The sequence below is a fragment of the Dendrobates tinctorius genome, unplaced genomic scaffold (genome assembly GCF_039654945.1).
Source record: "Dendrobates tinctorius isolate UK_male_01 unplaced genomic scaffold, ASM3965494v1 ptg000127l, whole genome shotgun sequence".
In the NCBI taxonomy this organism is placed as follows: domain Eukaryota; kingdom Metazoa; phylum Chordata; class Amphibia; order Anura; family Dendrobatidae; genus Dendrobates; species Dendrobates tinctorius.
In genome coordinates, this window is record NW_027361795.1 from 20,212,903 (window position 1) to 20,239,253 (window position 26,351).

General features: G+C 44.9%; 1 protein-coding gene across 1 annotated transcript in view; it reads right to left on the reverse strand.

Moving 5' to 3' along the window:
• The window catches only part of ACACA (acetyl-CoA carboxylase alpha), a 624,740-nt gene that overhangs the window by 68,907 nt on the left and 529,482 nt on the right, over window positions 1–26,351 (reverse strand). Inside the window, exons 50-52 of the mRNA XM_073542564.1 lie at window positions 24,744–24,879; window positions 6,200–6,377; window positions 5,659–5,771 (exon numbers count right to left, since the gene is read on the reverse strand). Of these exons, the coding sequence (XP_073398665.1) occupies window positions 5,659–5,771; window positions 6,200–6,377; window positions 24,744–24,879 (427 nt within the window). The remainder of the gene's footprint in view (window positions 1–5,658; window positions 5,772–6,199; window positions 6,378–24,743; window positions 24,880–26,351) is intronic.

Genomic DNA, 26,351 nt, shown 5'->3' on the forward strand with positions numbered 1-26,351 from the left:
CTATTGTTGTAGCTGATGCAGCAGAATGATGCCAGACACGATGGCAGTAAACTACCAGCAGGTTTCTAAGTCCTGAGCCACAGATCATAGAAAGGAGCTGCAGTGGAAGATTAGCGAAAATGCCTCAGGTATTGCAGATGATATCATAGAAATATTGTACCGCTTTTTCCAAGATACAATACTAGACATATCTATAGCTTGTGTAAATGGCTTACAGAATGACGACCCTACTTGTTTCCCATTTGAGTCGATTATTCTTTCTATTTCATGTACATTAACAGACAGCAGAACAAGTGGATCAACCAAGCTGACTTATAAATTCAGGTATTGTTTACCTTTAAATAAAATAGTCCATTATGTCACATTTCCACAAACATGGAGCCAAAGTTTATCTTATCTTAAAGGCTTTTTCCAATCTTCAAAAATTGGAATTGTTGGATACTGCTTGTAAATACAAGCAATTATGATTATTAACATTTTCAGCCATTCTTCAGATATTAACATTTCTTTTGCTTATGGCTTGTTGTCTTTGAGACCGACCACCGCTGCTAGTCAGCAGGACATGAGCAGTGCTTACAACCCACTTTCTATTGAGCTTGTAAGCGTCGTCCTGAAGCTGGCCAGGATAACCGAAGCGCGCTGTTACCTCCTACTCCCGGACAACTTCAAAGCAGCGCTTACTAGCTAAACAATAGTGGTGGTCAGTCTCCTAGGCAACGAGCTTTAAACAAAAGCGTTAATATCCCAATTACGGCTGTAAATTTAAATGCCCAACAATATCCATCTGTAAAGATGAGAAAATCAATTTTAATGATGCCCTGTCACCAGGTCAAAAGTGGCCAGTTTAAGCTCCTGTGTTATTCCTGTTGCTCCCTGAGTAATCACACAGTCAAAGAGAGAGGGATTGGGACAACATGTCCTCTCTGCAGCATCTAAAAACAAAAAAGACTGACATGGGGCCAGGGATCTGCTGGCATCCAAGCAAAACAGAAAACTGAGCCGGAGTATAACTTGAATAACACGCACGATGTAAGAGCATGTTCACACTGGCCATGAAAACAACCAAAACCAAAGAAAAGACGATGTGTGCATATACCCTAATGAAAATAAATAAGGAAAAGCAAGTGCATTAAATAATTAACATACGCTACTTAGTAAACACGGTTTTTGATTTACAAACAAAAAGCATAAAGCTGTCCCACCACAACAAGGTGTACCCAAAGTGGCCCAGAAGTAGCAGGAGATGTGAAGGTCGGGATTTTAAACCCAGCTTACAGTATTTACAAAATGTAAAAATGGAACTTGGGGATGCACAGATGTAACAATGACTTGTGGTCTTGTGGTGCAATATATAACCCCACACACAGCCGCTATAGACATAAAAAGGCATATGTAAACCCGCTCTAAGGGTTTGCTATCCTTCGTTTCCTTTTTATGATAAATTAGCATTAGAAGAGCTGTAAATTCCATGCTCCAAGATCGACTGCAAAAATAAAATTGGGATAAATCAAGTAAATTCAGACATGAAAAGGTATATGAAACACACAAAATCTCCCACTGACTTTCATAAAGATAATCTCCGAGGGTAATAGAGTCTGAGGGGTTAAAGAAGGCAGTGAACCCCTGGTTAATGATAGAAATTCAGCAGGCAGCATATGATAAATGGAGCTCTCCCCATTTCTGCTGAAGTCAGCGTGAACCGTGACCCCACGGCTTGTTTGTGGCAAATGGAGTGCGTGAAATATCAAGGGGCAGTGATCCAGAAGAAGACCAACTTTGACAAATTTTAAATTGGCCAGAAAGAAAAATCTGAAAAAATGCATTACCCTGTATTCTACAATCTTTCCTCCATTCAACTGTACTGAATAAGTAGCCGAACAATACGGGAAAACAAATGAGTTGGTAAGCAATTTTGGATCGCTTACAGAAGATGTTTATCTATGGCACGAGGCTCGCTTATTGCTCTCTAGTCATTCATAAACATATGCCGTCATGAAAACGCTTCTAATATTCTAATGTCATTTAATAATGAAGATGCAGAGTCAGACAGGGAGCCTCAAGAGCAATGTACGGGAGGGCCCGAGAAGAGAAAATGGGAAGGAAGAAAAAGGCATGTGGAAAAAGCAGGAACAGCAAATATCAAGACAAGAAGCAGAGATCAGGAAATGTCAATACATCTAGCCATATGGTATGTCTAATACTCCGAAGTATACATTCATTACCCATACACCCGCATTTCCAGCCGTCTGCATATACATCTCCTCTCAGAGAATCAGAACTTTTACATTTAGCAGTGTTATTGGGCTTTCATTGCTAAACAAGTGGCAACAATTATTATTTCTGTAGTGTATTTTTTTTGTCATCTCAGCCCCTCTTGAAGGCTCTTAAAAATTCTGTGAATGAGTGCGCAGCCTGCTACTCCCTCGTTTCCTCACAGCCTCTAAATGATTTGGGGACGCCATGTAAAAGAAGAAGGTAATCAGCCACTCTATACAGTTGTGGCCAAAAGTATTGACACCCCTGCAATTTTGTCAGATAATACTCAGTTTCTTCCTGAAAATGATTGCAAACTCAAATTCTTTGGTATTATTATCTTCATTTAATTTGTCTTAAATTAAAAAAACACAAAAGAGAATGAAGCAAAAAGTAAAACATTGATCATTTCACACAAAACTCCAAAAATGGGCCAGACAAAAGTATTGGCACCCTCAGCCTAATACTTGGCTGCACAACCTTTAGCCAAAATAACTGCGACCAACCGCTTCCGGTAACCATCAATGAGTTTCTTACAATGCTCTGCTGGAATTTTAGACCATTCTTCTTTGGCAAACTGCTCCAGGTCCCTGATATTTGAAGGGTGCCTTCTCCAAATTGCCATTTTTAGATCTCCACAGGTGTTCTATGGGATTCAGGTCTGGACTCATTGCTGGCCACCTTAGAAGTCTCCAGTGCTTTCTCTCAAACCATTTTCTAGTGCTTTTTGAAGTGTGTTTTGGGTCATTGTCCTGCTGGAAAACCCATGACCTCTGAGGGAGACCCAGCTTTCTCACATGGGCCCTACATTATGCTGCAATATTTGTTGGAAGTCTTCTGACTTCATAATGCCATGCACACGCTCAAGCAGTCCAGTGCCAGAGGCAGCAAAGCAACCCCAAAACATCAGGGAACCTCCGCCATGTTTGACTGTAGGGACCGTGTTCTTTTCTTTGAATGCCTCTTTTTTTCTCCTGTAAACTCTATGTTTATGCCTTTGCCCAAAAAGCTCTACTTTTGTCTCATCTGACCAGAGAACATTCTTCCAAAACGTTTTAGGCTTTTTCAGGTAAGTTTTGGCAAACTCCAGCCTGGCTTTTTTATGTCTCGGGGTAAGAAGTGGGGTCTTCCTGGGTCTCCTACCATACAGTCCCTTTTCATTCAGTCCCTTTTCATACCCTCGGACTGCAGGGCAGCTTGAACTTGTTTGGATGTTAGTCGAGCTTCTTTATCCAACATTCGCACAATCTCGCGATGAAATCTCTTGTCCATTTTTCTTTTCCGCCCACATCTAGGGAGGTTAGCCACAGTGCCATGGGCTTTAAACTTCTTGATGACACTGCGCACAGTAGACACAGGAATATTCAGGTCTTTGGAGATGGACTTGTAGCCTTGAGATTGCTCATGCTTCCTCACAATTTGGTTTCTCAAGTCCTCAGACAGTTCTTTGGTCTTCTTTCTTTTCTCCATGCTCAATGTGGTACACACAAGGACACAGGACAGAGGTTGAGTCAACTTTAATCCATGTCAGCTGGCTGCAAGTGTGATTTAGTTATTGCCAACACCTGTTAGGTGCCACAGGTAAGCTACAGGTGCTGTTAATTACACAAATTAGAGAAGCATCACATGATTTTTCGAACAGTGCCAATACTTTTGTCCACCCTCTTTTTTATATTTGGTGTGGAATTATATCCAATTTGGCTTTAGGACAATTCTTTTTGTGTTTTTTCATTTAAGACAAATTAAATGAAGATAATAATACCAAAGAATTTGTGTTTGCAATCATTTTCAGGAAGAAACTGAGTATTATCTGACAGAATTGCAGGGGTGTCAATACTTTTGGCCACAACTGTAGGTTTTAAATACCATGGTGGCAAACTCTATAAAGTTAAAGGGGTATTCCCATTTCCAAGATCCTAGCCCAATATGTAGTTGGTGTAATAATAACAATATTAGCAAATATCTCCAATTAGAAAGGTAGTATAGTTCTTCTGATTCGCTATGTCGCTTACCCCACATGAGGGCACTGCAGTAGCTTAGGTATCTATAGTTATGACCACTCATATAGTGACAGTTAGCTGATAGTAGTTGTAACCATGGACACTTAAAGGCCCCGTCACACACAGCGATCTCACTAGCAAGATCGCTGATTTTGTGACGCCACAACGATCTCACCAGCGAGATCGCTGTGTGTGACGGGAATCAGCGACCGGCCCCCCTGCTGGGTATTGCTGATCGTCCTCGATCGGCCTGGGGCGTTTTTCGATCGCTAGTCTCCCGCTGGCCAGCACGCATCGCTGCGTGTGGCAGCGAGAGGCCAGCGATCAGCGACGCTGGGCGCTGGTTTCTAATGTAAACAGCGGGTATCCAGGAGCCGCGCGGCTCTCAGATACCCTATGTTTACATTAGAAACCAGTGTCCAGCGTCGCCGGTCCTGATCGCTGGAGGGGCTGTTTTGTGACAGCTCACCAGCGATCAGCCTAATGATGTCCCAGCGATCCCATCCATGTCGGATCGTTGGTGGGATCGCTGGGACATCGTTATGTGTAACGGGGCCTTAAATTACTGCAATGTCCTGCACATGGGGTAAGCGACACAGAGAATCAGAAGAACTATGCAACATATCTATTTGGAGGTATTTGCTAATATTAGTATTACACCTACTACATATTGGAATAGGATATTAGAGATGGAAATACCATTTTAAACAAAAGAACAGAACAGCAGTTTACTGTTACATGTAAAATGGGATACTTTGTGACCCACGAGTTTCCATGGATATGCTATAAATGTACATGATGGGAAGACCCCTTGAATTGTAGTGCCTTTTAATAGAATGTATCCTTCTGATGCACACTACACCATGCAGCATACACCAGAATTACAATGGAGGCAATGGGCATGACATATGAAACTATGCATGCAGTAGGATAGTTTGGTCTATATGCACAGTGTATGCATTGAGAATTGATCTCCGTGAATATAGGGTTTATTAAAAAAAACAATAAACATGTGAGCCTTGACTTTGCTTCAGTAAGACTTGCCCTTAGTTCATTTTAGGTGTGGGCTGAATAAACTTTGTGACATCACAACGATGGACTGGGAGTAGTGACGACTGAGCGTGCTCAGATATGGTGTTATCTGTGCACGCTCGAGTGTCTTCGGTGTGCTCTAATACTATGTTTGAGTCACCGTGGCTGCATGTCTCGGGGCTGTTAGACAGCTGAAACACATGCTTGCAATCCCTGCTGTCGAACAACTGCGAGACATGCAGCTGCGGTGACTCGAACATAGCATTAGAGCACGCCGAAGACACTCTGTTAGCACTTGAGCGTGCTCGGATAACACCATATCCGAACACACTCGGTCGTCACTAACTGGGACTTTAAAATGATCAGCACTCACCTAATCTCTCGGCCAGGTGAATGTAAACTGGATCCACTCTCCTCATTGTCTTTACCAAATCCTTTCTCCTGAATTTTATTTCAACGGTACCTTCGGCTTCCAAAACCCCCCCTCTGCAGGAAAGAACAATGTTACATGAAGATACACCAATGTATACCGCATACACACTTATGTTAGGTAACATAAATCTCATACAATGTGGCCGAGTGGGATATCATCATTGCCATGTTTGTATGGCAGAACAATACTCTCAGGGTGAATGGTTTGCTTAAGATGACAAATTCTTCTGCCCTAGAAGGAAGGCTACAATGTACAGAATGATAGCCTTGTTTAGAAAGAAGAAAGTTCCTTGTTGCCAGAAGCGAATGTTGCTCATGAAGGACTAAAATAAGAATAGTATTATACGGTCATCATTCAGAACGGCTATATAACCGCAGCAAGCACCGCAACGTCTATTCTTGGCAGCACAGCCTGAGGTACAAAGCAGGGAAGCTACTACTGCCAAAATGAACAGCACACGGGATTCAGTAAGACGTCTCACCTGCTGTCTTTATCAGCATACATTTCCATGTGCCTTGGGTTAATTGTGGGGTCAATCACTACCCAGGACCCTCCTCTCAGTTCAGCTTGAGGTGGGATGTACACGAGCACAGGCTGCTGGTATTCACGTAAGCCATCGACAATGTAGGCGCCAAACTTCAGGACTTGGTCATACATATCTGTGGATAAAAAGCCGGTGGTATCATTTCTGTCTATATAACATCATTTTAGCCAGAAGGAACTTCCTGCAAAACAACCGTTAGATAAATGTACCGTAGAATCAATAAAAACAGCCAAATAAGTGTCAAAATGCTTTATAGGGGGGTCTTTACAATGCTGCTTTATAGGGTGGTCTTTACAATGCTGCTTTATAGGGTGGTCTTTACAATACTGCTTTATAGGGTGGTCTTTACAATGCTGCTTTATAGGGTGGTCTTTACATTACACTGTGTCTAACTATTAGGCATGATTAACTTTATTATTGAACAATTACAGTGCTGTCAATCAATCTAAAAGTTTAGTAAACCGGAATATTTAAGAATGTAAAAGTGAGGTTTTGTCTTTCTTACGGGGATATCTGTGTGCAGGATTATTGGGTAACTATTAGTGTGCAGATTTATTATCCAACCAAATGAAAGATATAACATTTATCCATCTTCATTTTTTATTTTTCATTGGTTAGAGTGAGAATAATAACCAAGCAACTCAAAATGTCCAAAAATACATTCTGATATTTGAGAAAAATATATCAGCGACCAATATAGCCCCCTTCTTTTAATTTCCAGCCATAAGCCTTCCATCCATGGAGTCTGTCAGTTTCTTAATCTGTTGATGATCAACCTTTTGGCAGCACCAACCACAGCCCCCAGACACTGTTCAGAGTGGTGTATGACCTTTTTCAGTAATGTTCTCTGATTGTTTTATGTATATTACTTAATAAACTTTGCCTTTTATTCTATTCTGGCGGTTTATGGCTACTCCATTTTTCTTCTTTGTTTACAATGTTCAGGATTTCTCTGCTGTATCACATTTCTCATACCTTCCACATAGGGGAACGGCATTATATTCATAAGTTCCTGAGCCTATAGATTGATAATGTGCATTTTGAATATTTGGTTAATACTGTTCAGAGAGGTGTACTGTTTTCCTTCACTGTAAATCTCCCATTTAAGAAGGTCCCACAAGTTCTCAATAGCCTAGCAGTGGAGTACTTCCATGCATAAAGCCAGAAGCCAAACTGATGAATACCTGATCAGAGCACCACATGAAGACCCCCCCACTCCATTGTAGGGAGTTCTAGGGACTCCAGGGTGAGCCATCGAGGAGTGAAACTTAGGCTGCCAACCTCCACTGTCAGTATAGTGTAGGGTTTACTAGGCACATGCTATATTTCTCTTTATGTCCTAATTAAATTTGAACATGGTCTTAACTTGTTTTCACTAAAAGTTAAATGTTAAGGATCCTTGTTTTATGATTGCTTTAGTATCCTGCTTTATTTGTATTTGGTTTTGGTTTATGTACAGTGCTACTCCATTATTATAGTACTAGATGGTGGCCCAATTCTAACGCATCGGGTACTCTAGAATATGTATGTAGTTTATTTAAAGGGAATCCGTCACCCCATTTTTGCCCCATAAGCTGGGGCCACCGCCATCAGGGGTTTATCTACAGCATATCTACAGCATTCTGTAACTGTAGATAAGCCCCCAATGAAACCTGAAAAATAAGAAAAATCCGTTAGATTATACTCACCAGGGGGCGGGTGCAGTGGATGTCGCGGTCCGGTCCGGCGCCTCCTATCTTCATACGATGATGTCCTCCACCTTGCTTCTCCCTCGGCTCCTGCGCACGCGTACTTTATCTGTCCTATTGAGGGCAGAGTAAAGTATTGCAGTGCGCAGGCGCCGGGAAAGGTCAGAGAGGTCCGGCGCCTGCGCACTGCAGTACTCTGCTCTCAACAGGGCCGATAAAGTATACGTGTGCAGGAGCCGAGGGAGAAGCAAGGAGGAGGACGTCATCGTATGAAGATGGGAGGTGCCAGACGGGACAGCGACACCCATCGGACCGGACCAAATGCCGGGGTGAGTTTAATCTAACTCTTTTTTCTCATCTTTCAGGTTTCATCGGGGGCATATCTACAGCATTACAGTATTGTAACCGCGAAACGCGAGTTGGGGTCCCAGACCAGCAAATGTATTATACCAAGCTATGATGGGTATGTTTTTACACCTTTCTAGGGCTATTTAGCATAGTTCTATCTCTGTGCATACCTCGCTATGAACAATAGTATTCTCTTTTGGATGCATTCTTTGCCTTATAAGGGTATGTGCACACGCTGCGGATTCCGCTGCGTTTCTGCAGCGGTTTTGGCCGCTGCGGACCCGCAGCAGTTTTAGCTGCGGTGTACAGTACCATTCAAATGAATGGTAAAAAAAACCCGCTGTGTAGACGTTGCGGAAAAATCCGCGCGGATTTGCTGCGGTTTTGAAACCGCAGAAAGAATTGACATGTCAATTCTTTCTGCGGAATCCGCAGTGGGTTCCTATCTCCACCATTAATGGTGAATCCGCAGGACCAAACCGCAGTCAAAATCCGTGCGGATTAATCCGCAGCGGATTCCGCAGCGTCTGCACACACCCTAATAGTTTATGGGTTATACGACTTGATCTCTCTGTGGTGGCTTTTGGGGGGCTGTCTGAGACATAATCGAACCCATGCAGGCAACTTTGCATACACACCACATTGGGGTTCTTTCGTGTCCATGACAGCCTGCCCCTTGCTATCGCAGCAAGAATTTACTGATGTAACATATATATTGGGCAAAGAGCAATAAAAAAAATATACAGTATACTAAAAACGAGGAAACATTATGTCATCTTCAGATCTTTGCTTTAGCCCTCATGTACTATTGTACTTTTTGACCTACCTACGACTCAGTAGTCCATCCATTTGGATTCTGTGACTATTCAGGTGCTGGCCTGTTCTTTCTTATTGTTCTGGGTTATTTATTTATATGATGCCTTATCCACCAATCCATTAAATTTGTCGTGTTCTCTATATGTGTCTTTTTGCAGTAATAAAAACTTATATTTTACTTAAATTAGTTCTGGACTCCATCTTCCTCCTTTTTCTCAGTCGTATTGAAGGAGTCGTCTCTATGACAAATACTGTTGAGGCATATTAATGTATTTACAGATGATGAATTGAAAATGTCTTTTTGGAGTATTTTTTTCATGCTCAGAGATGAAAATGTCTGACACATTTTCAAGAGAAATTCTCATCATAAATCCATGTGTTTTTTTGCCCAGGATTTTCGGAGACCCATAACGTTCTCAATTTTTGATGGCTGGGGCATTTTGGGGTAGATACAATGTTTTTATTGCCGCTTACTGCATTTTTTTTGCAGTGCTGTGGCATCCAAAAAAATGTACTACTGTTTAGATTTATATTTCTCATGAAGTCACTTATCAATCAGGTTAAATATGGTGCTTGAATCTCTAGGTTCAAGCAACATATTGTAATCCGATTTCTTATATTTTAGTGGCCGAAGTGGCTACTGAGGTGCCGAATGTGCCAAAGTGGCTACCAAGTGGCCAAAGTGGCTACCAAGGTGCCGAATGTGCCAAAGTGGCTACCAAGTGGCCAAAGTGGCTACCAAGGTGCCGAATGTGCCAAAGTGGCTACCAAGTGGCCAAAGTAGCTACCGTGGTGCCAAATGTGCTAAAGTGGCTACCAAGTGGCCAAAGTGGCTACCGAGGTGCCGAATGTACCATAGTGGCTACCAAGTGGCCAAAGTGGCTACCGAGGTGCCGAATGTGCCAAAGTGGCTACCAAGTGGCCAAAGTGGCTACCAAGGTGCCAAATGTGCCAAAGTGGCTACGAAGTGGCCAAAGTGGCTACCAAGGTGCCGAATGTGCCAAAGTGGCTACCAAGAGGCCAAAGTGGCTACCGTGGTGCCGAATTAGCCAAAGTGGCTACCAAGTGGCTACAGAGGTGCCGAATGTGCCAAAGTGGCTACGAAGTGGCCAAAGTGGCTACCAAGGTGCCGAATGTGCCAAAGTGGCTACCAAGAGGCCAAAGTGGCTACCGTGGTGCCGAATTAGCCAAAGTGGCTACCAAGTGGCTACAGAGGTGTCGAATGTGCCAAAGTGGCTACCAAGTGGCTACAGAGGTGCCGAATGTGCCAAAGTGGCTACCAAGTGGCCAAAGTAGCTACCGTGGTGCCAAATATGCTAAAGTGGCTACCAAGTGGCCAAAGTGGCTACCGAGGTGCCGAATATGCCAAAGTGGCTACCGAGGTGCCGAATGTGCCAAAGTGGCTACCAAGTGGGCAAAGTGGCTACCGAGGTGCCGAATGTACCAAAGTGGCTACCAAGTGGCCAAAGTGGCTACCGAGGTGCCGAATGTGCCAAAGTGGCTACGAAGTGGCCAAAGTGGCTACAGAGGTGCTGAATGTGCCAAAGTGGCTACCAAGTGGCCAAAGTGGCTACAGAGGTGCTGAATGTGCCAAAGTGGCTACCAAGAGGCCAAAATGGCTACTGTTGTGCCGAATTAGCCAAAGTGGCTACCAAGTAGCTACAGAGGTGCCGAATGTGCCAAAGTGGCTACCAAGTGGCCAAAGTGGCTACCAAGGTGCCGAATGTGCCAAAGTGGCTACCAAGAGGCCAAAGTGGCTACCGTGGTAACGAATTAGCCAAAGTGGCTACCAAGTGGCTACAGAGGTGCCGAATGTGCCAAAGTGGCTACCAAGTGGCTACAGAGGTGCCGAATGTGCCAAAGTGGCTACCAAGTGGCCAAAGTGGCTACCAAGGTGCAGAATGTGCCAAAGTGGCTACCAAGTGGCCAAAGTAGCTACCGTGGTGCCAAATGTGCTAAAGTGGCTACCAAGTGGCCAAAGTGGCTACCGAGGTGCCGAATGTGGCAAAGTGGCTACCGAGGTGCCGAATGTACCAAAGTGGCTACCAAGTGGGCAAAGTGGCTACCGAGGTGCCGAATGTACCAAAGTGGCTACCAAGTGGCCAAAGTGGCTACCGAGGTGCCGAATGTGCCAAAGTGGCTACCAAGTGGCCAAAGTGGCTACCAAGGTGCGAATGTGCCAAAGTGGCTACGAAGTGGCCAAAGTGGCTACCAAGGTGCCGAATGTGCCAAAGTGGCTACCAAGTGGCTATAGAGGTGCTGAATGTGCCAAAGTGGCTACCAAGAGGCCAAAGTGGCTACCGTGGTGCCGAATTAGCCAAAGTGGCTACCAAGTGGCTACAGAGGTGCCGAATGTGCCAAAGTGGCTACCAAGTTGCCAAAGTGGCTGCCGAGGTGCCGAATGTGCTAAAGTGGCTACCAAGTGGCCAAAGTGGCTACCGAGGTGCCGAATCAGCCAAAGTGGCTACCAAGTGGCCAAAGTGGCTACAGAGGTGCCGAATGTGCCAAAGTGGCTACCAAGTGGCCTAAGTGGCTACTGAGGTGCCGAATGTGCCAAAGTGGCTACTAAGTGGCTAAAGTGGCGCCGAATGTGGCAAAGTGGCTACCGAGGTGCCGAATGTGCCAAAGTGGCTACCAAGTGGGCAAAGTGGCTACCGAGGTGCCGAATGTACCAAAGTGGCTACCAAGTGGCCAAAGTGGCTACCGAGGTGCCGAATGTGCCAAAGTGGCTACCAAGTGGCCAAAGTGGCTACCAAGGTGCGAATGTGCCAAAGTGGCTACGAAGTGGCCAAAGTGGCTACCAAGGTGCCGAATGTGCCAAAGTGGCTACCAAGTGGCTACAGAGGTGCTGAATGTGCCAAAGTGGCTACCAAGAGGCCAAAGTGGCTACCGTGATGCCGAATTAGCCAAAGTGGCTACCAAGTGGCTACAGAGGTGCCGAATGTGCCAAAGTGGCTACCAAGTTGCCAAAGTGGCTGCCGAGGTGCCGAATGTGCTAAAGTGGCTACCAAGTGGCCAAAGTGGCTACCGAGGTGCCGAATCAGCCAAAGTGGCTACCAAGTGGCCAAAGTGGCTACAGAGGTGCCGAATGTGCCAAAGTGGCTACCAAGTGGCCTAAGTGGCTACTGAGGTGCCGAATGTGCCAAAGTGGCTACTAAGTGGGCAAAGTGGCTACCAAGTGGCCAAAGTGGCTACAGAGGTGCCGAATGTGCCAAAGTGGCTACCAAGTGGCCAAAGTGGCTACCGAGGTGCAGAATGTGCCAAAGTGGCTACCGTGTTGCCAAATGTGCTAAAGTGGCTACCAAGTGGCCAAAGTGGCTACCGTGGTGCCGAATGTGCCAAAGTGGCTACCAAGTGGGCAAAGTGGCTACCAAGGTGCCGAATGTGCCAAAGTGGCTACCAAGTGGCCAAAGTGGCTACCAAGGTGCCGAATGTGCCAAAGTGGCTACCAAGTGGCCAAAGTAGCTACCGTGGTGCCAAATGTGCTAAAGTGGCTACCAAGTGGGCAAAGTGGCTACCGAGGTGCCGAATGTACCATAGTGGCTACCAAGTGGCCAAAGTGGCTACCGAGGTGCCGAATGTGCCAAAGTGGCTACCAAGTGGCCAAAGTGGCTACCAAGGTACCAAATGTGCCAAAGTGGCTACGAAGTGGCCAAAGTGGCTACCAAGGTGCCGAATGTGCCAAAGTGGCTACCAAGTGGCCAAAGTGGCTACAGAGGTGCTGAATGTGCCAAAGTGGCTACCAAGAGGCCAAAGTGGCTACCGTGGTGCCGAATTAGCCAAAGTGGCTACCAAGTGGCTACAGAGGTGCCGAATGTGCCAAAGTGGCTACGAAGTGGCCAAAGTGGCTACCAAGGTGCCGAATGTGCCAAAGTGGCTACCAAGAGGCCAAAGTGGCTACCGTGGTGCCGAATTAGCCAAAGTGGCTACCAAGTGGCTACAGAGGTGTCGAATGTGCCAAAGTGGCTACCAAGTGGCTACAGAGGTGCCGAATGTGCCAAAGTTGCTACCAAGTGGCCAAAGTGGCTACCAAGGTGCCGAATGTGCCAAAGTGGCTACTAAGTGGCCAAAGTAGCTACCGTGGTGCCGAATGTGCCAAAGTGGCTACCAAGTGGGCAAAGTGGCTACCGAGGTGCCGAATGTACCAAAGTGGCTACCAAGTGGCCAAAGTGGCTACCGAGGTGCCGAATGTGCCAAAGTGGCTACGAAGTGGCCAAAGTGGCTACAGAGGTGCTGAATGTGCCAAAGTGACTACCAAGTGGCTACAGAGGTGCTGAATGTGCCAAAGTGGCTACCAAGAGGCCAAAATGGCTACCGTGGTGCCGAATTAGCCAAAGTGGCTACCAAGTGGCTACAGAGGTGCCGAATGTGCCAAAGTGGCTACGAAGTGGCCAAAGTGGCTACCAAGGTGCCGAATGTGCCAAAGTGGCTACCAAGAGGCCAAAGTGGCTACTGTGGTGCCGAATTAGCCAAAGTGGCTACAGAGGTGCCGGATGTGCCAAAGTGGCTACCAAGTGGCTACAGAGGTGCCGAATGTTCCAAAGTGGCTACCAAGTGGCCAAAGTGGCTACCAAGGTGCCGAATGTGCCAAAGTGGCTACCAAGTGGCCAAAGTAGCTACCGTGGTGCCAAATGTGCTAAAGTGGCTACCAAGTGGCCAAAGTGGCTACCGAGGTGCCGAATGTGCCAAAGTGGCTACCGAGGTGCCGAATGTGCCAAAGTGGCTACCAAGTGGGCAAAGTGGCTACCGAGGTGCCGAATGTACCAAAGTGGCTACCAAGTGGCCAAAGTGGCTACCGAGGTGCCGAATGTGCCAAAGTGGCTACCAAGTGGCCAAAGTGGCTACAGAGGTGCTGAATGTGCCAAAGTGGCTACCAAGAGGCCAAAGTGGCTACCGTGGTGCCGAATTAGCCAAAGTGGCTACCAAGTGGCTACAGAGGTGCCGAATGTGCCAAAGTGGCTACGAAGTGGCCAAAGTGGCTACCAAGGTGCCGAATGTGCCAAAGTGGCTACCAAGAGGCCAAAGTGGCTACCGTGGTGCCGAATTAGCCAAAGTGGCTACCAAGTGGCTACAGAGGTGCCGAATGTGCCAAAGTGGCTACCAAGTGGCTACAGAGGTGCCGAATGTGCCAAAGTGGCTACCAAGTGGCCAAAGTGGCTACCAAGGTGCCGAATGTGCCAAAGTGGCTACCAAGTGGCCAAAGTAGCTACCGTGGTGCCAAATGTGCTAAAGTGGCTACCAAGTGGCCAAAGTGGCTACCGAGGTGCCGAATGTGCCAAAGTGGCTACCGAGGTGCCGAATGTGCCAAAGTGGCTACCAAGTGGGCAAAGTGGCTACCGAGGTGCCGAATGTACCAAAGTGGCTACCGAGGTGCCAAATGTGCCAAAGTGGCTACCAAGTGGCCAAAGTGGCTACCAAGGTGCGAATGTGCCAAAGTGGCTACGAAGTGGCCAAAGTGGCTACCAAGGTGCCGAATGTGCCAAAGTGGCTACCAAGTGGCTACAGAGGTGCTGAATGTGCCAAAGTGGCTACCAAGAGGCCAAAGTGGCTACCGTGGTGCCGAATTAGCCAAAGTGGCTACCAAGTGGCTACAGAGGTGCCGAATGTGCCAAAGTGGCTACCAAGTTGCCAAAGTGGCTGCCGAGGTGCCGAATGTGCTAAAGTGGCTACCAAGTGGCCAAAGTGGCTACCGAGGTGCCGAATCAGCCAAAGTGGCTACCAAGTGGCCAAAGTGGCTACAGAGGTGCCGAATGTGCCAAAGTGGCTACCAAGTGGCCTAAGTGGCTACTGAGGTGCCGAATGTGCCAAAGTGGCTACTAAGTGGGCAAAGTGGCTACCAAGTGGCCAAAGTGGCTACAGAGGTGCCGAATGTGCCAAAGTGGCTACCAAGTGGCCAAAGTGGCTACAGAGGTGCCGAATGTGTCAAAGTGGCTACCAAGTGGCTTCAGAGGTGATGAATGTGCCAAAGTGGCTACTAAGTGGTCAAAGTGGCTACCGAGGTGCCGAATGTGCCAAAGTGGCTACCAAGTGACCAAAGTGGCTACCGAGGTGCAGAATGTGCCAAAGTGGCTACCGTGTTGCCAAATGTGCTAAAGTGGCTACCAAGTGGCCAAAGTGGCTACCGTGGTGCCGAATGTGCCAAAGTGGCTACCAAGTGGCCAAAGTGGCTACCGAGGTGCAGAATGTGCCAAAGTGGCTACTAAGTGGACAAAGTGGCTACCGAGGTGCCGTATGTACCAAAGTGGCTACCAAGTGGCCAAAGTGGCTACCGAGGTGCAGAATGTGCCAAAGTGGCTACCAAGTGGCCAAAGTGGCTACAGAGGTGCCGAATGTGCCAAAGTGGCTACCAAGTGGCCAAAGTGGCTATCGAGGTGCCGAATGTGCCAAAGTGACTACTAAGTGGCCAAAGTGGCTCCCGAGGTGCCGAATGTGCCAAAGTGGCTACCAAGTGGCCACCGAGGTGCCGAATGTGCCAAAGTGACTACTAAGTGGCCAAAGTGGCTCCCGAGGTGCCAAATGTGGTAAAGTGGCTACCAAGTGGCCGAAGTGGGTACTGAGGTGCCGAATGAGCCAAAGTGGCTACCAAGTGACCAAAGTGGCTATAGAGGTGCTGAAAGTGCCAAAGTGGCTACCAAGTGGTCAAAGTGGCTACCAAGGTGCCGAATGTGCCAAAGTGGCTACCAAGTGGCTACCGAGGTGCTAAATGTGCTAAAGCTGGCAGCGCTGTTCAAGCACCATGTATTTCCTTCAGGAAATGCCCATCTAGTTAACGTTATATTATGATAGATCAGACTTTTATAAATGTAACGATACCACCTGTGAATTTTTTTTATTTCTTTGTATTTAAAAAGGTTGTCCATTACTTTAAATTAGCCCCCCAATGTATCCCCCCCGGGGCCCCTAATGAATTTTATAAATACCTCATTTTGTCTATACTGCTATACTGCCTGTGAGCTGCGCTATCGTTGGCCGCTCACAGGCAGCATGTGACCCCCGGCTGCAGCTGGCTCTTGCTTCCGCCGTCGCTGACGGCCACGGATAGCGCCGCTCGCAGGCATTATAGGCAACATAAGGTATTAACAAAATTCATTAGGGGCCCCGGGGGGATACATTGGGGGGTTAATTTAAAGTAGTGGACAACCCCTTTAATGGGGCAAAAAGAGGGTTAATTTGAACTTGTATATTTTTAAACCTTCTTTTTTAACTTTTCACTGTACTACTTTATATAGCAGAAGTCACTGTCTCCCATGAACACCAGCCAGAAGCTGGCATTCACAGGAATACAGTCAAGACAGGTATGGAGGTTTTCCTCAGAGCCCCGACTGTCATAGCAACTCATCAGCGCCCTGTAATTGTGTCAAAAGGGCACCAATGGATGCATAAAAATGACACGCTCCCCTGCCTGTGTGCTGTAAATGACGCGGTCAGGGACTCTTGACATTATATTGCTGTCTGAGTCATTAGATTCCACAGCTTATTTTACAATAGTATTTGAAGCATGCTAGCCATAAATATAAGGTATACCATTTGAAAAATGTTAAAGGGGCATTTTAAAGTTATTAAATCATTTTAGGTAGACAGCATGAAAATAAGCAAGTTTGCAACTGACTTTCTTTTTCTATCTACTGTCATTATTCTGCTTGGCTGCTCCATTGATTTTTTTCAGCTGCTCCCATCCCACCTCCTCCCTGTCAGTTTTTGACCAAGCTGGTTTTATCATTCCTGCATAATCACCTGTTCTCCTAATCTTATCTCTTAGGCTGGACTCACCAGCAATCCTGACAATGATATCAATGTGTCTGGATCGCTGGTGAATCGCTATGTGATCGCTGGTGAGCTGTCAAACAGACAGCTTCACCAGCGATCAGCACAGCGAAGCCCACGTTGCTTTTTTGATGCAGAATATTCCTGAGTGGAAACGCACACCCTCTTCCCGGGAAAACGCATGCGTTTTATGAAGCACTTTTGTAAGCGTTTTTGACGCTTTCGTTAAGCGTTTTCGCACGCGTTTTCCTATGCGTTTTTACAATAAAATTGTATGTATGCACGCGTTTCCGCAAAATTAATGAACATGCTGGGTTTTTTTCCGCTAAGTGTTTCCACAGTGGAAAAAAACGCACCATTAGCACAACATGCGCAGACTCAATTATGATTACATGGGATGCTTTTCTTAAGCGTTTCTGCGGCAGACACACGCGTCTAAAAGCGCTGCGGAAAAGCTTAAAAACCGCAACGTGGGCACACAGCCTTAAACTCCAGACAGACTTTTCAGAATTTTTTATGCATTAATTTGCAAAATTTGGAGGCGTGTGTTGAGAACAAATGTTAATCTCCAGCGTAAATATACAGCTTATTCTCTTCAGCCTACTGAGAACTTAGGTACAGTGGAATTTGTTATTGCGTGGCATCATATATTACTATTAGTTATCTTTATGTGTAACGAAATGTGAACCCGGCCTAAAGCACAGTGTTTGTTGAAAATTGCCCATTTCTAATTAGAAAAAAATTACTTGTCTGGGAACTTTTATCATATGTGTTTTGTTAGGTTAGCCAAGTTCTTATGACATTGCTCAATCTTTGCAACAGATTGAAAGTAGCAATGCCCTCGCGTACTGACCTCCCAGCCCATGTTGCTGATCAAGAAGAAAAATTATAAAGCTGCATGAGGGATTGCTGCTGATGAAACTCGCCTAACCACTGGGCTGTCACTGCACTTTTCACTGACTTATCATTTGTCTACATCTCTATTAAGTGATCTTCAGCAATAATGCCATACTCAGCGAACAAAGAGCAGGCAAGAATAGAACAGTAGCCTATACTATTGGATTTTCATTAGCTTCCAAAAGCTAGCTACATTATTAAAAATAACATGGGGTTCTGTATATACACTACATTTTTGATTGCGGTAGTAACGATGAATCTGCTGTGGCAAGAATGATGATCCACTGTCTTCTGTGTTCAGTGGAGGACCAACATTGGCTTCCTTGCTCTGATCTCCCCCTTCATGTTGCCTACTGATCTAATATGTAGTAATATGAGCAATTGAGCTATGAGGATGAGGTGTAAAGGGACCGTCAAACTAAGCGATATCGCTAGCAATATCGCTGTAACGTCACTGGTTTTGTGACGCAGCAGCGATATCGCTATGTGTGATACTTACCTCCGACCGGCTCCCCGCTGGTTATCGCTGATCACGCGAGAACGGCCTGGGCCGTTTCTCGTTGTCAGCTTCCTGCTGTGGCGACAAGCGACACGGGCGGGAGGACGTCTTCATCGCCTCGTCTGACAGGTAAGTAGCGACCACCGACCGCTGCTATGTCGCTGGCGAGATCTGCCTGTTTGGCAGCTCACTAGCGACCACTTAGCGATGCACCAGCGATCCTGACCGGGTCATATCGTTGTCGGGATCGCTGGTGCATCGCTAAGTGTGACAGTACCTTTAGTAACAAGTAAGAGTGGGATGGAGGGAAAAAAGAGAATGGATGGATGGATGGAGGGAGAGAGGAAGGAAGGGAAAGATATATAAAGAGGATGGATGGAGGGGAAAAAAGCGGATGGATAGATGGAGGGAGGGAAGGAAGGGAGAAGGGACAGAAAAAAGATAATGGATGGAAGAAAAAAAAAGAGGATGATGGTAGGATGAAGGGAAAAAAAGAGGATGGATGAAAAAAAAGAGGATGGATGGGGGATGGATGGAAAAAAAGAGGATGGAGGGAAAAAAAAAGGCTGGATGGATGAATGGAGGGAGGAAAAAAAGGATGGTTGGATGGAGGGAAAAAAGAGGATGAATGGATGGATATATGGATGAAGAGAAAAAAAGAGGATGGATATATGGATGAAAGGAAAAATAGGATGGATGGATGGATGGAAAAAAAGAGGATGGATGGCTGGGTGGATGAAAAAAAGAGGATGGATGGATCGAGGGAAACAACGAGGAAGGATGGATGGAGAGAAAAAAAGGATGGATGGAGGAAAAAGGATTGATGGAGGGAAAAAATAGGATGGATGGATGGAAAAAAAGAGGATGGAAAAAAAGAGGATGGAAGGACGGAAAAAATTGGATGGATGGAGAAAAAAAGGATGGATGGAGGGAAAAAAGGATGGATGGAGAGAAAAAAAGAGGATGGAGGGAGAAAAAAAAAAAGGAGGGAGAAAAAAAAGGATGGAGGAAAAAAGGATGGTTGGAAAACGGATGGATGGAAAAAAGTGGATGGATGGAGGGAAAAAATAGGATGGAGGGAGGGAAAAAAGGATGGATGGACGGAGAAAGGATGGTTGGATGAATGGAAGGAGGGAAAAAAGTGGATGGTTGGATGGAGGGAAAAAAGAGGATGAATGGATGGATATATGGATGAAGGGAAAAATAGGATGGATGGAAAAATAGGATGGATGAAAGGGTGGATGGAAAAAAGGGGTTGGATGGAAGGATCGAGGGAAAAAAAGAGGATGGATGGATGGATGGAGAGACAAAAAGGATGGATGGATGGAGGGAGGGAAAAAAAGAGGATTGATGGAGAGAAAAAATAGGATGGATAGATGGAAAAAAAGAGGATGGATGGAAAAAAGGATGGATGGAAAAAAAGAGGATGGATGGATGGAAAAAATTGAATGGATGGAGGGAAGAAAGGAAGGATGGAGAGAAAAAAAAAGAGGATGGATGGTGAGAAAAAAAGAGGATGGATGGCGGGAGGAAAAAAGGATGGATGGATGGAAAAAAAGAGGATGGATGGAGGAAAAAAGGATGGATGGATGGAGGGAAAAAGGATGGATGGATGGGAAAAAAATAAGATGGAGGGTAAAAAGGATGGATGGATGGATGGAAAAAAGAAAATGGATGGACGGATGGAAAAAAAGAGGATGGATGGTTGCATGAATATAGAGGAAAAAACCTGAGCAGCACCTCCTAAGTGTGAACAGGTGCAAGCTGTGATAGCTGCATAATATAGAAAAAGAAAACACAGCAGCACTATATATAAGCCAAGATACATGCAAACACTGAAAACATTGAATTTAAACTGTGTTATTACTCAGTAAGATGTACTTACAAAAATGAAGGTTATTAGTACATAAATTGGCCAATTTATGTATGCCCATCAACCACGGCAAGGTGACCTCTCTCTGATGAGTCCTATTCTACTGTACATACCTCTCTTGAGGTATCAGTCTACAGTTAAATGGACGAACATGTCTCTCCTGGGCTATGAGCCTACAATTCAAATGGGCAAGAAGAACTGATGATAATCACTTGCTGGTCAATGCGAGGCGTGCAGAGTCAGGCTGGAGGCAGTCACACCTCCAATGCGTAGACTGATAGCTCAAGAGAGGTATGTACAGTAGAACAAGGACCCATCAGAGGGAGGTCACCTTGCAGTTTTTGATGGGCATACATGAATTGGCCAATTTATGCGCTAAGAACCTTCAGTTTTGTAAGTACATCTTACTGAGTAATAACACAGTTAAGATTCAATGTTTTCAGTGTTTGCATATATCTTGACTGATATAGAGTGCTGCTGTGTTTTCTTTTTCTAGATAGCTAGATATCTGGAAATTGGAACAAGCTGGCTCCCACCAACAGGAAGTGAAGAGACCAAAACTGCAGAGAAGTGAGCAAAGAGAATAAAAGGGGTGAAAATTATACTAAAGATTTATTTTATTTTACTTCAAAATACTTAAATAATGGTGGGTGTGCAATAATACATTTTTTTTCAATTTGTGGAATAATCCCAACTGTATAGCAATAATGCAGCGCACATTTATCAGGAAAAATATCCAATCGCATCAGACGCGGACAAAGAAAAAAAAAAGAGGGCCCCTGTGCAAGATGCAAGATCAGTATATGGGCATTTTGCATTCAGATAGATCATCATAATGCACAGTTCCACCTGTTTTGTAGGTGGAAGTGGGCCCCTCTACCTCGCGGGCCCCTGTGCAGCTGCACAGATGGCACCCATGTTATATCTGTTCCCCTACACATTATGGGGAAAATAAAAGGACCCATAGGGAAATTGTAATAGGTATAGGAAAAATGGTGGTTTTGTATGCGACAAGCAGCTAAGGTTGCTGCTCATCCGATATAGCCCGGCTCCTGTGTATGAGAGCATGCATGTATGTCGGGGGAAATTACGATACACTGATAGACAAGGGATTAATGAAGGGACATTTGCATGGCATGATATTACTAGCCAGTCATACAGCACAAACTGTAGAATTCTGCACTCTCACACTTTAGAGAGACTCAACTGACATGTGCAATGATGAAATCTTTAATAAACTATATAACAAATATAAAAAATACACAATACTCAGTTTTGTACTTTCTTATTTTTGTTTTAAAGTGGAATATTTCTTTAATTAAATATGAAGAGATCTGCAGTACTATTACTGTCTTTGAACAGTAGCAATGGGGTTAATTTCACATAAATTTACATCCTTTCAGACAAATCATGCAGAGTCTGGGGCCCTACTGCTAATTTCTAGTAAATTTCACGCTTGATGTCTTACTGTTGTGGGTCATTGCCACTTCATCTAAATAAACTGCTTGCAAATGGTTATTTCATAAAAATATTCACTTGAATTTTATAATTTAATTTTACATTATATGGAATAGCCTTCTGGCCATAGACAACTCATTGGAGAAACTCGGAGCACAATCTTGATATGTTTTTTGTTCCTTGCCTGAATTAGACCTCCCAGGCCGCACAGTAAAGAGGTTTTTTTTTCTCTCCTCACTAATGTCAATTTTCAGCATAGCCAGAGCTTTCTTTAATCTTTTCCTACTCATTACACACAATTTTGGAGTAATTTTACCCACAGTGCAATTGGCTTCTCGTGGTGTGTTTGTGTGCTGTGAGAGGAGGTGTAATTGTTTATTTTGCCTTCCTGCATAATACCCTTCCAGCACTGAAACCAGAAATGCTCCAGAACACCCAAAGGGCTTCCAAGACTGACAAGCTACACTTACACATGCTTCTATACACAGGATAATAGCAACAGAGCCATGTCCCGAAAACTAATAGAATATCTTTAACAATTTCTTTTCTCCTTCAAATCGGATAAAAAAATAATGTTTTCATAGGATTCCTGGCACACTAAGAAAAATGTTTGACGGTAATATCACAGAACAGGAAAAACATAAAACAATGCAATCCAATGTCTTAGGCTTCCTAATATCCTGAGCAGCTTCATCGCAGGGTAGATTTTTCCAAATTTACATTCCCTTCATTATTCCCATACTTTTAGATGGTTAAAGAGGTTGTCCACTACTTTATCATCGATGACCTATGCTTAGGATAGGTCATCAATGTCTGATCGGCCGGGGTCTGACATCCGGCACCCCTGCTGATCAGCTGTTCTTGGTATCAGATGCGGCGTCAGCCAGCCCTCAGCTGCAGAGTACCGTTACACTTAGCGATGCACCAGGGATCCCTACAACGATATGGATCGCTGGTGCAACGCTAACTGGTCGCTAGTGAGCTGCCAAACAGGCAGATCTCACCAGCGACATAGCAGCGGTCGGGGGTCGCTACTTACCTGTCAGACGCGGCGATCCTGACGTCCTCCCGCCCGCGTCCACGCGTCGCTCGTCGGCGCCACAGGAAGCCCAGCGGGAAGCTGACGACGAGAAATGGTCCAGGACGTTCTCGCGCGATCAGCGATAATCAGCCGGTTGGAGGTAAGTATCAGATGTAGCGATATCGCAAGAAATATCGCTGCTGCGTCACAAAATCGGTGACGTTACAGTTACAGCGATATTGCTAGCGATATCGCTATGTGTAACGGGCCCTTTACTCAGTCTTCTCATAGTGGCGGCAGTTGGGTACTGCATATCGGCCTCCTATTGGAGGATGTGCAGTACATGGTTGCGGTCACTATCAGAAGGCGGAGCAGTCTTGGCTGGTGACCGCCAACAATGACAAAGAGAAACAATTGATCGGTAAGGATGCCGGGTATTGGACCCCGACCAATCAGACATTGATGACCTATCCAAAGGATAGGTCAGCAATGATAAATTAGTGGACAACCTACTTTAAAATTTCAAAGTCCTCGTAAGAACAATCTATGCCGTTTACTCAGTATTAAAATTCCTCTCCATACTCTAGTATTAAGTTATTTCTTTATTTTATAAAAATAATATTAGCAGCACTGCAAGCTATTTCCAATAGAGCTTGTAAGCACTATAGAATTGAGCAGTCCAGCCATAAAATCACGATCACTTGTGTTCGCAAGCTTGTAAGCGCTGCACTGAAGTTGGCCATAATCACTGAAGCGCACTCTTAGCATAAGACTCGCCAGCTTCAGGTAATATTGTGCTTGTCCAATACTGCATAGGCCTCGTATAGCATTGTTGGGAGGGCACAGTTCGGGCCAGCAGACATTGCCATTCGCCGTGCTCTCAATCCAGCCGCTGCGTACCACCACAAAGCAAGCAGGAAGTCAGGGGAGAGATATGCTCCAGAAAAGCCATTGTGAGAGAAATTATCTTAAAGGGAATCTGTCAGCAGGTATTTGCTATGTAATCTGAGTAAAGCACGGGGTAGGGGTTAAACTCTGTCATTTATCAAACTGTGTGTTGTTGTTTACTTACAGTGAAGCTTTTATCACGAGATTATGATTGCTCCTCACTGTCTATAGACAATATACAAACAGAGCCTAGTATGGGCGGGGTTAGCTTTCTCAGCTCTGCTGCATTTGCATTGCTAAATCTAAAAACTTTAATTATGCCTCAACTGCTGCATCCAGTAAACTGACACATCGTTAAATTCAGGGTCTCTTTCGCTAAAATCATGTTGCTCTGAGGTCGCAAAAACCAATCTGACAGATTACCTTTAAAGATTAGGTTATTAAAAATTGTTTTATTATGGATAAGCCTTCCACTTAATGAATTTTGCACAGTATTTATGCATGTCAAGACTATGATAGCTCTGGACAAGGCTTCTGTCATTACTCATACGCTGTATACAGTACACTATAACCACGCTTCCCAGCACAACTTCTGGCAATGACCTGGCGAGATGCGTAGGAAGTGGAGCTGTAGTGACTGTAGAGAGGCTAGGAACGGGTTACTGTGATAACAGGTTAAGGGTGTGTGCACACGCTGCGGATTTTGCTGTGGATCCGCAGCGTTTCTGGCCTTGCGGGTCCCAAGCAGAACCTGCTGCGTTGTACAGTACCATTTTACTCTATGGGAAATGGAAACCGCTGTGCAGATGCTGCAAAATTTTCAGCGCGGTTTTGCTGTGGTTTCAAATCCGCAGAAAGAAATGACATGTCAGTTCTTTTCTGCGGATTCCACTGCGGTTTACCATCTCCTCCATTGTAGAGGTGATAAACCGCAGGGCTAAACCGCAGCCTAATCCGCAGGTAAACTGCAGGTCTGTTGACCTGAAATTTACCTGCGGATTTTACAAAATTCGCAGCACCTAAAAACTACGTGTGCACATACCCTTATATTTTGAGAAAAAGTGCATAGTTTAAAAATAGTTATATATAGTTTAAGTTTTATGCATAAAACTGATTATTTTTAGTAATACAAATGATTAATATATTATTAAATTATTTTTGTCCCATACGGGGTATGCACATACTGAAGGATGTTAACAAAGTTGTTAGTAGTACTTCAGAAAAATTACCTTTCATTCCACCAGAAAACCCTCTCCAGTTAGCAAACACCATAAGTGGGAGTCCTTCTCTGTTGAAATCCTTGATTGCTTGTGCAGTCTTAAAGGCGGAATCAGGGAACCACACCTGTCCGGCTTGTTGTATTATCTACATAAAATAACAAGATGGTTAATTTTCAAAATACTGTTACAGTCTCAATTTTCCAATTGCAACTTGACAGTGCACAATTTGAAAAAAAAAAAAATCAATATTTCACAATAGTCAACAATTAAAGCTACTGGATAGACAGAAGGGATATAATGTGGTTACTGTACTTCATGCTGCCTATTAATATGAGCAGTTAAAGCAAATCAGCAGGGCAAATCGGTTGCACTGGCCACCACATCATTAAAGACGCTGTTCCCTTTCATTACATGGCTGTCCCTGGCTGCAGGTTATTAAAAAGAAACAAGCCACACTGTACTCTCCTTCCCCAGGTGCACTGACGAATCTCCCCTGCGGCTCCTGTTGTTTGGCACTGGCTATGGCGCAGATGTCACGCTAACAGCTTGGCAGCTAACTAGTGAGCTCAGTAGCTCTGCCAGTGTAGACTGAATGCCCCCTTCAGAGCCACGCAAATGTTACCGCCAGTCGGTGATATTCATTTACTGGACGGGAACAAACCCATTACAGCCTTGGACATACGCGTACAGGTACGTCCAAGGTTGTGTCACTGCCTTGGATGCAGGAAAAGGTGCTGAGCCAACATCTCTCCCTGCACATGACAGCTGATCTGATTAGCTGTCATGTGCCGCTAACAGCCGCAGGTAGATCTGAGGTCAACCGGCGGCTGTTAACAGTTAAATGCCGCTGTCAATCACTGACAGCAGCATTTTACATGCCCCGTCCAGAAGCGCATCACAAGTACTGCCCATTCACGCTCCTATCACGAGATCGTTGGGTGCTGATAGGTTGTCATGACACCTGGGGATCTGAAAAAGACCCCCGTCCCTTTCATTATGAATTTTCTAAGAATGCCTGCCTGTGGTTGGCTTTCATAGGAGATCGTGATTTCTGCTACACATAGCAGGGCTTAAGCACAGGCGATCGGATCATCGCAGCTTCCAGTCTTCTCAGAAGACTATTGAAGCCAGTAAAAAGTTAAAAAAGAAAAAAAAAAGTTAAACAAAGCAAGTTCAAAATCACCCCCCTTTTTGCCCCATTCAAAATAAAACAATTACAAAAATAAACAATAGACATATTTGGTACCACTGAATTCAGAAATGTCAGATCTATTAAAACAAAGTAAATTAATCAGATGGGCAAACGACATAATGAGAAAAAAATCGAAAACCCAGAATTACCGTATGTTGTTTTTGGTCGCCGCAGCATTGCAATAACGGGTGATCAATACATTGTATCTACACCAAAATGGTGTCAATAAAAACGTCAGCTCAGGGCGCAAAACACAGTCCCAGATAACGAAAAAGGGAGACGCTTCGGGTTTTGGAAAATGGTGACATAAGCAAATTATTATTTTTCTTATGAATTTAAAAAAAATTTTCAACACTTAAATGAAAAAGAACCTACACATGTTTGGCATCTGCAAACTTGCAAACCTGGAGAAACCTGCAAACCTG